The 11998-nt window shown below is 33.5% G+C and overlaps 1 protein-coding gene across 1 annotated transcript; it reads left to right on the top strand.

Annotated features, from left to right (window-relative positions):
- Positions 1–5221: 5221 nt before the first annotated feature.
- Positions 5222–10420, top strand: LOC139854595 (uncharacterized). Its single transcript, XM_071843892.1, has 6 exons — positions 5222–5307; positions 6226–6250; positions 6651–6835; positions 6941–8346; positions 8428–8548; positions 10297–10420. Exons 1-6 carry the CDS (start codon positions 5222–5224, stop codon positions 10418–10420), a joined length of 1947 nt encoding a protein of 648 aa, XP_071699993.1.
- Positions 10421–11998: the final 1578 nt, after the last annotated feature.

The raw sequence follows: 11998 nt of genomic DNA, 5'->3' as shown, positions 1-11998 counted from the left end.
TTTCCACATTGGTCTAGAAAAACCTGGTGGTTTAGAGGTTCCCGGGTTATTGTTACAACTTAAGAAATACGGGTGTTGATGATACATATAAAGTTCATCGGGGTTAGAATCAGATTTCTCTATTTTTATGCCCTTTCCCTTATTGTTCTCTTTTGCCTTTTTAAATTCAGTTGGGGTAATTTCTATAACATCATCGGAATCCTCGTCGGGATCCGATTCATCGGAGAATTGGTAATCCTCCCAATATTTTGCTTCCTTGGCAGAAACACCGTTGACCATAATTAACTTTGGTCGGTTGGTTGAGGATTTTCTTTTACTTAACCGTTTTATTATTTCCCCCACTGGTTCTTCTTCCGGTTCCGATTCTTCTCCCGGTTCCGATTCTTTTTCCGGTTTCGACTCTTCTTCCGGTTCCTCTTCGGGAACTTGTGAATCAGTCCACGAATCATTCCAATTTACATTTGACTCTTCATTATTATTAGGTGAGTCAATGGGACTAGTTCTAGAGGTAGACATCTATCACATAATATCAAACACGTTAAGAGATTAATATATCACATAATATTCACATGTTAAAAATATATAGTTTCCAACAAAATTTGTTAAGCAATTTTTTTTTTTTTCAAGTAAACACGGTCGAAGTCCAGACTCACTAATGCATCCTAACAAACTCGATAGGACACACTAATGCAAAATTCTGGTTCTCTAAGACCAACGCTCGGATACCAACTGAAATGTCCCGTTCTTATTGATTAAAAACGTTCCATATTAATTGATTTCGTTGCGAGGTTTTGACCTCTATATGAGACGTTTTTCAAAGACTGCATTCATTTTTAAAACAAACCATAACCTTTATTTCATAAATAAAGGTTTAAAAAGCTTTACGTAGATTATCAAATAATGATAATCTAAAATATCCTGTTTACACACGACCATTACATAATAGTTTACAATACAAATATGTTACATCGAAATCAGTTTCTTGAATGCAGTTTTTACACAATATCATACAAACATGGACTCCAAATCTTGTCCTTATTTTAGTATGCAACAGCGGAAGCTCTTAGTATTCACCTGAGAATAAACATGCTTTAAACGTCAACAAAAATGTTGGTGAGTTATAGGTTTAACCTATATATATCAAATCGTAACAATAGACCACAATATTTCATATTTCAATACACATCCCATACATAGAGATAAAAATCATTCATATGGTGAACACCTGGTAACCGACATTAACAAGATGCATATATAAGAATATCCCCATCATTCCGGGACACCCTTCGGATATGATATAAATTTCGAAGTACTAAAGCATCCGGTACTTTGGATGGGGTTTGTTAGGCCCAATAGATCTATCTTTAGGATTCGCGTCAATTAGGGTGTATGTTCCCTAATTCTTAGATTACCAGACTTAATAAAAAGGGGCATATTCGATTTCGATAATTCAACCATAGAATGTAGTTTCACGTACTTGTGTCTATTTTGTAAATCATTTATAAAACCTGCATGTATTCTCATCCCAAAAATATTAGATTTTAAAAGTGGGACTATAACTCACTTTCACAGATTTTTACTTCGTCGGGAAGCAAGACTTGGCCACTGGTTGATTCACAAACCTATAACAATATATACATATATATCAAAGTATGTTCAAAATATATTTACAAAACTTTTAATACATTTTGATGTTTTAAGTTTATTAAGTCAGTTGTCCTCGTTAGTAACCTACAACTAGTTGTCAACAGTTAGATGTACAGAAATAAATCGATAAATATTATCTTAAATCAATCCACGACCCAGTGTATACGTATCTCAGCATTGATCACAACTCAAACTATATATATATTTTGGAATCAACCTCAACCCTGTATAGCTAACTCCAACATTCACATATAGAGTGTCTATGGTTGTTCCGCAATATATATATAGATGGGTCGACATGATAGGTCGAAACATTGTATACGTGTCTATGGTATCTCAAGATTACATAATATACAATATAAGTTGATTAGGTTATGGTTGGAATGGATTTATTACTAACTTTCACGTAGGTAAAATGAGTAGTTTTTATCAATCTTGTTTTACTCGCCATTTCTTCGTTTCTAATCCGTTTTGAGTGATTCCAGTGGCCACGGTTTCGTATTGAACTTAACTTTATGAATCTAAACAAAAAAAGTATAAGTTTATAGTCGGAAATACAATTTACAAGTCGTTTTTGAAAGAGGTAGTCATTTCCGTCGAAAGAACGACATCTTGATGACCATTTTGAAAAACAAACTTTCACTTTGAGTTTAACCATGATTTTTGGATATAGTTTCATGTTCATAAGAAAAATCATTTTTCCAGAAGTATAGCTTTTAAATCAAAGTTCTTCTTAGCTTTTAATTATCCCAACCAAAACAGCCCCCGGTTTTACTACGACGGCGTATATCCAGTTTTATGGTGTTTATCGTGTTTCCGGGTTTTAAATCATTAAGTTAGCATATCATATAGATATAGAACATGTGTTTAGTTGATTTTAAAAGTCTAGTTATAAGGATTAACTTTATTTGCGAACAAGTTTAGAATTAACTAAACTATGTTCTAGTGATTACAAGTTTATAACGTTGAATAAGACAGCTTTTTATGTATGAATCGAATGATGTTATGAACATCATTACTACCTCAAGTTCCTTGGATAAACCTACTGGAAATGAGAAAAATGGATCTAGCTTCAAAGGATCCTTGGATGGCTTGAAAGTTCTTGAAGCAGAATCATGACACGAAAACAATTTCAAGTAAGATTTCCACTCGAAATAAGATTGTTATAGTTATAGAAATTGAATTAAAGTTTGAATATGATTATTACCTTGTATTAGAAAGATAACCTACTGTAAGTAACAAAGGTTTCTTGATCTTGGATGATTACTTGGAATGGATTTAGAAAACTTGGAAGTAAACTTGCAATCTTGGAAGTATTCTTGATTTTATGAAACTATAACTTTTGGAATTTATGAAGAACACTTAGAAATTGAAGATAGAACTTGAAAGAGATCAATTAGATGAAGAAAATTGAAGAATGAAAGTGTTTGTAGGTGTTTTTGGTCGTTGGTGTATGGATTAGATATAAAGGATATGTAATTTTGTTTTCATGTAAATAAGTCATGAATGATTACTCATATTTTTGTAATTTTATGAGATATTTCATGCTAGTTGCCAAATAATGGTTCCCACATATGTTAGGTAACTCACATGAGCTGCTAAGAGCTGATAATTGGAGTGTATATACCAATAGTACATACATCTAAAAGCTGTGTATTGTACGAGTACGAATACGGGTGCATACGAGTAGAATTGTTGATGAAACTGAACGGGGATGTAATTGTAAGCATTTTTATTAAGTAGAAGTATTTTAATAAGTGTCTTGAAGTCTTTCAAAATTGTATGAATACATATTAAAACACTACATGTATATACATTTTAACTGAGTCGTTAAGTCATCGTTAGTCGTTACAGGTAAGTGTTGTTTTGAAACCTTTAGGTTAACGATCTTGTTAAATGTTGTTAACCCAATGTTTATAATATCAAAAGAGATTTTAAATTATTATATTATCATGATATTATGATGTAAGAATATCTCTTAATATGATATATATACATTAAATGTCGTTACAACGATAATCGTTACATATATGTCTCGTTTCAAAATCATTAAGTTAGTAGTCTTGTTTTTACATATGTAGTTCATTGTTAATATACTTAATGATATATTTACTTATCATAATATCATGTTAACTATATATATAACCATATATATGTCATCATATAGTTTTTACAAGTTTTAACGTTCGTGAATTACCGGTCAACTTGGGTGGTCAATTGTCTATATGAAACCTATTTCAATTAATCAAGTCTTCACAAGTTTGATTGCTTAACATGTTGGAAACACTTAATCATGTAAATAACAATTTCATTTAATATATATAAACATGGAAAAGTTCGGGTCACTACAATTAAAACCCAAAAAGGTGTAGCTTACAGAGTTACAGACGCCCGTCCTTGATTGCAGGGACTCGGGAATATCCTCCGGAATAGTAACTAAACTACTAACTAGCTACTTAAATAAAAGATTATTCTAAATTGGATATTTTTGTTGTGTTGTGGTGTGTGTTACAAATGATGAAACAAGGCCTTTTATATAGGAATTTCCAGACTGGCAACCCGTGTATGGAGGGCGTGTGAAATGGGCAGGCAGGGTATATAACCCGTGTAAAGTGGTTGCCCGTGTGTTCCACCCGTATACTGGAAGTCATGGTAGCTCGTGTAGCTTGGATGGCAGCCCGCGTGTTCTAGATTGCAGCTCGTGTGGAGTGTCTGTGTGGCTGAGATTCCAGATCGTCCATGCTGTTTTCGGATTCGTAACTTTGTTTCCGAGGCCTTAACTTAACTTTCACCGTTTTTGCTCCAGATTCTTTGTATTAAGTCCGTTTTCTTCGATTCTTGCATTGCCTCTTTAATTACTAGATCTACAAAATAAAGCAGATAAATGCTTAATTCTTTGATAAAGTTTGGAACTTTATTACTTTTGAGCTTAATATCGGAGGTAAAAACGTGACTTTTTGAACGATATCAAGGACCTCTAGCGAATAATAAAAACCTAAAAAAATGACACGTACCAGAGTGTGTTATACGGAGCTCCAGACAAATGTTAGAAAGGAACGATATACATATATAAACATATATAATCATACATGAAGGTACATATACATACATAAACATACATAAATATACATAAACTTACATACATACATACATAAATATACATATGCATGCCTACATACGTAGGTACGTACATACATACATACATACATACATACATACATACATACATAAATGCATACATACATACATACATACATACATACATACATACATACATACATACATACATACATACATACACACAAACATACATAAAACATACATGCATCATACAAAACATAAATTGGATTGTAATATGATTTATGTAAATAGATATAACAAAAATCGTAAGTTTTTTCACTACACAATTGTAGCAATTATATTTTAGTTATTTATTTAATTTTAAATTCAATGATTTTCGAAAAAGAAAAATTAAAATCTAAAAACTCTAGATATTAACGAGATGTCTGATATGTAATGATGACATCGAAACCTTAGCTCATACATTGTTACATTGCTCCTTTGCAAAAGACATATGGAAGAGACTTTATCGATGGTGGGGAAAGCAAAAACAAACGCAAATATCGGTGAGGGACTTCTTGAAAGCTCGGGAAGTAAATGGTAATATGGGTTCAAACAATAGTCTTTGCAAGCATGTGTTTGGGTAAGTGCATATACGATTTGGCAAAATAGAAATAATACACTATTTCGTAAGTCTAGATGGACAGGGTCAATAGCATTTCAATAGATCCAAATCAAAAGCTACGAGTGGATAGTGAATCGAGCGAAGAGAAGCGATATCGAGTGGCTGAATTGGATGTCTGAACCAAGAAACTTCGATGATAAGGGATAGACGGATAGTATACTATTACGTTGATTTCGTTTATTTTCGAGTCTTTTTTCGTTATCTTTTGTTTCGATATCAGATGTATAGTTGTGATAAGCTTTTTTCGTGTCTTTTAGTTTTATAACCTTTCACTCAAAGGCGGCTCGAGTGTACCATGTTCATAATCAATAAAAAGTTTGGTTGCCTTTTAAAAAAAAAAAAAAAACCCTATTAAGACTTGTAAATAAATAGTCAAAAAAACTACTACTACATTTATTTACCGTATTGTAACAAATCAAATAAGCAAATGCATCAATTAAATCAGTTGATTCGATCCCCAAATTTAACAATGACTTGAACATCCAATTATGTTTTTTAAAATTGTCTTGCCCTGATACTCCTAGAAAAGATATGAGAACGCAGCAACCCAGTATTCGTACGGTCAGAAATAACAATCCCCAATCCGCTTGATAAATTATCAGTACTTGAACTTGAACTACCGTTCATCCCAATCACCGCCGCTTTCGCCGACGTAGTGGCGGCCGCTGCCTTACCTCCTCTTTTATCAGTGGCGGCTTACTCGCGTCTGACACCACCTTGAGATCGGTGATTGGTATGAATGAATGCATTTATTTTCGTCAGTTCCTTTACATATAATCCAGTTTTTGTATTATTTTATATTCTGTTCAAATTGTGTTACACTCAATCTGAAGTAAATCAGTGGTGGAATGGAATCAGGTAACAGAATATGAACTACTTATATCAAAATGATATAGGTTTTAGTGTTTAACATTTAAACTTAGATGTGAAATTTAGTTAGCATTATTGTTCTTGATTCACACTGATGCACCTGTTGCCAGGTGTCACACTTTCATTCTTTCTAATTGATTGTTTTACACGTACTAATCCCTGTATCTATATGTATGTATAGTCATAGAGAATACAACAACAACAACAACAACAACAACAACAACAATACCCAATTCCACTAAAGTGGAGTATGGGGGAGGTTAGATGTAGTCATAGAGAATCTGATACATTTATTAGGTCCTTTTTAAGATTAGCTCTTGCATTCATACTCTCAATAATCAAGCAAACAGTATACACATCATCATATATCACATATATGTGCTTGTAGGTAGGAGGATTTGGAGGGACAATGAGCACAATTGTCAAGATGTTATCGGAAGTAAATATCAACAGAAAACACAACATGATTCTTCGTCCGAAGATGATTACGAACGATCATCATCCCGAGGTAGTGGTCTTCAGTGCGTTGGATTCTATCCTTAATTCCACGTTGGACACATTGAAACTCGTCAGGTAATCATTCCCTCACGACTAAATAGCCTGTTATTTGTGTAAATTGTTGATTGCGTTAAAGTCTAAAATGTGACTTATTTGCCAATACACTTATGAATTTTTTAGGGAAAGCATATCGTGGACAAATATAGACGATTATAACTACTCTTTGAAGTCACGTAGTTACACTCAACATGTAGATACAATTAAGAATTTGAGTTTACAAGGTAAATTAGGAGTAGCCTGGTGGCTACGTAACAAAACGATGGTTAAAGGTGTTATTCCAGATGTTGTTACACATAATTACCTTATTAATGGGCTGTGTAAGGTTGGCGAGTTAGAAAAGGCCGAGTGGCTTGTAAGAGAAATGTCTTCACGGGGCCCATCTCCAAATTCCGCTACCTACAATATTTTATTAAAGGGTTATTGTACTATTAATGATATATATAAAGCTCGCGATCTTGTTTCAAGCATGATTGTAGATGGTAAAGAAAATATGGTCACTTCTAATATTATAATTCATCATTACTGCAAGAAAGGCCGAATAACGGAAGCTAGATCACTTCTTATGAAATTAACAGATGAAAATAGTAAAAAGAATCTTGTAGCCTCGACTACAATAATGGACAGTTACTTAAAAAACGGGGATGCATCTTTGGGTCTCACGATTTGGGGAGAAATATGTGCAAAACAAGTAGATGTTGTTGCTTATAATGTTTTTATTCATGGATCATGTTTGAATGGGGATGTGATTGTTGCATATAAGTTTGTAAATAAAATGTTCAAAACCGGTTTGCTTCCGGATAGGTTTACTTACAACATTCTCATAAACAGGCTTTGTAAATTGAGGCGTATTGATGAAGCTTTATATCTCTATACGGTTATGTCAAGAATGGGTGTTGATCCCGATCGGGTCTCGTATGCAACACTCGTTCAAGGGTTATGTATGATTGGTGATGTAGATATGGCTCACGGGTTACTTAATCGTATGTTAGAAAAGTCAATGGTTCCTAGACCCGTCACTTGGAATCTAATTATTGATAGATATGGTAAACAAGGAGACAAGAGAAAAGCGTTATATATTCGGGATCAAATGATGATAAATGGTGTTTCGCCAAACGTTTTTACTTATAATTCTTTGATTCACATGTTTATAAAAGGTGGAGAAATTGATGAAGCTCGTTCGTTAATGAAGGAGATGCTTGTCGCAGGTGGTCCTTTACCTGATACAGTTACTTACAATTTGTTGGTGGGTGCAGAATCAAAATATGGACACCTTTATTCTGCAGATGAAGTTTATGAAGATATGAAAAAACGAGGTTATAAACCAGATGTTATAACGTATACAGAGTTGATTAGAGGTTATTGTTTGAGAGGAAAAATAAAGGAGGCAGAGAGAATTTTATATATTGAAATGCTTGAAAATTTTAGTTTAGTAGTAGTTGATCATGTACCTTTTCAAATACTAATAAAAAAGTATTTCAAAGTGAGTGATTTTAACAGCGCATATGGTGTTTACCAAACATGGTTTAGTAAGGATCAAGAAACATGATCTTTTACTAGTTGATATGTGGTTTTTCTTGATGAACTTGCAAGTACCAACTCCTTAACAGATTATGTTGGTGCTAACAAAGATGTTGAACCAGCTGAAAAGAATGTGTTAGATGGCAATAATCATGTTGCAGAGCGTCCTATTGGTAATTTACTTGACCTTTGTACTATTTATTACACAATGTTATTATCTGATATTGTGTTATAACACATGCAAAAGTGATTTGATTGATTTTGAAACTCATGCATACAAGCTTAACTTGATTTATGGTGATTAGAAGTTAGAAATTTATATTAAATGAGATAATTTGATAAAACAACTAAGAATATCCTTCATTTTTGGCCGTGTAGAATAACAAGTGAATGTAAGTTTTAGTTGTGTGATTGATGGGTGATTTGATCATTGTTACGAATTGATGTAGGTAACAAGTGAATGTCAGTTTCAGTGAGAAAGTAATATGGACGTTGAATATGATTACATTGCAAAGTGGCGTGCTTTCTATTTCTTGTAAATTGTGACATTGTGCTTATCAATTTTGATTTGCAGATTTCAGTTTAGGCTTCTTGTTCAGTTCTTTAATATCTTATATCTTTTCTTTTTTCCTACTTATTTTCTTTTAAAAATCTTGACTTCTGACTGTAGACATCATATAAACTTACATGTATAAACATGAAAGATTTGGAGTCGAGTATCAGTTTAGGTTGCTATCCTTTGATATGGATTCCAATAACTGATTTGTTTCACTTAGTATTTGATATACGAGTAGTTTTTTCAATTTTTAGACCATTTGTGAATTTGTTTTGAGGTTATTAGCCTTGGATACCACTGATTCTTTTCGCTTATTTGATATTATACTTTCTGAATTAGTGTCTTTTTTTGTAATAACATCTGTTTTTTCGCTTTGTTCTCTACTTTTTCCAATTGCACATATTGTTTGCATTACATGAATTTACATCTGTTTATGAAGGTATAGCGAACAGATTTCACAGTTCTCACTTCGTTCTTTATACATGATGTGGAGATTAAATTATCGCCTAATGATGCTTGTTTATTTGGTTATTTTTATAGGCAATTTTGGTGAAGTTATACATGTTCGATTGGCAATGGGGCACACTCTACATTACAATTATTTTACCAAAACGACAGATTGAATAAAAGGGATATAGGCTAGCCAAGTAAAACGATACAAGAAGCTGGCTCCACATGGTAGGGGTATGGTTTATAGTGGTCATCAGTTTCTTGTGTTAAGTTAGTAAGTATATTACTGCGTACATTAGTAGCGATTGCAGGCCGAGATTAATGGCAAATTCGTTTATGTAAAGTGTTCACGCTGTCTGAGAGGAAGAAGGCCACCTCCAAATCCTTAGCTACTGGTTCCAGGATAGATGCAACCTAATAATGAGAGTTTGCCATTAAGGTATTCATTGTTCATGTTTTGGTCTTTTTTAATTTAAATTAAGATGTAAAATCAGTTTGAATGAAATCGTGTAACATGGTGGAGCAGTTGGAGTGGTCCATTTTGATAAAAGGGTGGTTTTAACAGAATACTTGATTCCTATAATTTCGTTCTCGTGTCCCGGTTTAAGGAGCTGACTCATAGTTAATTTCGTTTTGTGTGGATGGAAATTAAATGAGTTCCGGTTTCGCACTCATCCGCCGAGAGTCCAACCAAGGTTGCTAGCCGTTTCGGTTAGGTTCTAAAGGTCGCTAAATTGTCTTGCACTCTTGGTAATGTTTGCTCTTTATTTGCTTTCATTAAAACATTTAGAATGAAATATGTCCATGCGGTTGAAGTGGATCTAGAAGACGATGAATTCTCGGGGTGTAATGTTTGGGTGAACGAGCTTAATCGGCTTTAGATTTGGATTGTGTGTTATTCGATGCTTTCCACATTGATCTCTTAGCTATTTCTAACCGAATCATTATGAAGGGGGCATCCTTACTTTGATCATCATGTTAAGATGGTTAATGACGCATTATATGTCAATGGCGTTAATAATGTCATTGTGGCGGAGACCGATCAATGGCTAGATGTAGAAGAAGATATGGCATAAGCTGCGGAGAAAGACGTTTGTGATAACGAGATACGCTTCGATACTGTTGATGTTAATGAAGCTACGAGATCCCAGCATGTATTGGGCTATTGGCCGAGAGTAATATTCATAATGTACCATCTGTTGGTTTGGTGAATAATGCCATTGGACCCTGTTTTGGTTTCAACTCCTCCTGAATTAATTCCATCCCATGTTATTGTTTGGAACGTGTAGATGTTGGGCCCAGTGTGCAATCTGTCACGTTGAATGGGGTTAGTGATAGTGTTCGACCATCGTGATCCCGGGTTAAAAATGGTAAGTCAAAGTCGAGGAAGGATAGTTGTTCGTTTGTGATTTGGGATGATAATGAAGTGGATACTTCGGTCGACAATCGCGAAGGTTTTTTTTTTCAAAATTTGGCGGACCAAGGATTGATCCCCCCTTGTGTTCCGGTTTCTATAATCAATGGTAGCTCGTCCAATGTTGATGCGTACATTTTTAATCTAGGAAAGGAAAAGGAGTTCATATCAACAAAGTTTACGGGATGACTTCTTGACTGGACCAAAGAAAATAAAAAACGTCCTTCTAAAGCAGGTTAATTGTTTTGTATGTGTTGTTATAGTTTGTTTCTTATTCGTGGGGTGCATGTTTGTCTTTGTGCATGTTTGTTTTTGTGCATGTTTTGTAATTCGTTCTCTCGGTTAAAGTTAGTGTATTTAGGTTGGTCTAGATAGTTTCTTTTGAGCCCTTCCATTGTATTTGTGTGTATTGGTTTGGGGGCCTTTCATCTATTGATGAAAAGATCCTTTAATTTAAATATTCAATCGTGATTTTAGCGTAAAAAAAAAAAAGAAAAAAGAAAAGCATATTAGCATATTAGTATTAAATTAAAGGATCTTATACTTAAAAGTTAGTCATATATTACCATTTCTTACAATTTTACATACCAAGTGGTCGGGCTCCGACATCAAGAGTTTTGAGTTTGAATACTGTGGTTGCTTGCTTTATTTGTAGGATTTCACTATTGGGTATGGAAAATTTTTGGTCGAACATATGCTGAAACTATAGATAAAATCCACTTTTAAGTCACTTTTTCGGGGTTAATCCGACCTTTTTTCTCATGCATTTTTAAGTCTTTCGAGTATGCCACGTCGCATTCCGAAAGAGCTAGAAATAGTAATGGAGTAAATATATGCATATATGATGTTAGTGAATTTTTGTTTAATTTTATTATAGACATCTAACCAATCAAAATGTATACATCAGTCTCTATTAACTACGCCATTCGTCCCACTATAAGTGATTACATTTGACTTTTAAAGTCGTTATTTGTTAACTTTAACAGTAAATATTTCTATTTGTGTTATATATTATTTTGTTAAAATTATATAAATAAAATCACGTTTAAAACCTAGTTCATTTATATAAATTTTATCAAATATTATATAACACAAATAAAGATATTTACGGTTAAAGTTAACATTGAAAGACTTTGAAAATCAAATGTGAGCACTTATAGTGGAACGAGAGGAGTATAATAACAATAAAAAGTTGTGATGCCCCGTACAAAATCATCGTGTACGAATCATCAACAACAGG

This window comes from Rutidosis leptorrhynchoides, chromosome 6 (assembly GCF_046630445.1).
Source record: "Rutidosis leptorrhynchoides isolate AG116_Rl617_1_P2 chromosome 6, CSIRO_AGI_Rlap_v1, whole genome shotgun sequence".
NCBI lineage: Eukaryota > Viridiplantae > Streptophyta > Magnoliopsida > Asterales > Asteraceae > Rutidosis > Rutidosis leptorrhynchoides.
Note: the sequence above shows the minus strand (reverse complement) of the source record. Positions and strands in the feature narration are given on the sequence as shown.

Coding starts and splice junctions, on each gene's coding strand:
- LOC139854595 (XM_071843892.1), top strand. CDS start 5,222: ATGGAAGAGACTTTATCGATGGTGGGGAAAGCAAAAACAAACGCAAAT. Junction 6,836..6,940: donor GACACATTGAAACTCGTCAG/GTAATCATTCCC, acceptor TGAATTTTTTAG/GGAAAGCATATCGTGGACAA. Junction 8,347..8,427: donor TGTTTACCAAACATGGTTTA/GTAAGGATCAAG, acceptor ACTCCTTAACAG/ATTATGTTGGTGCTAACAAA.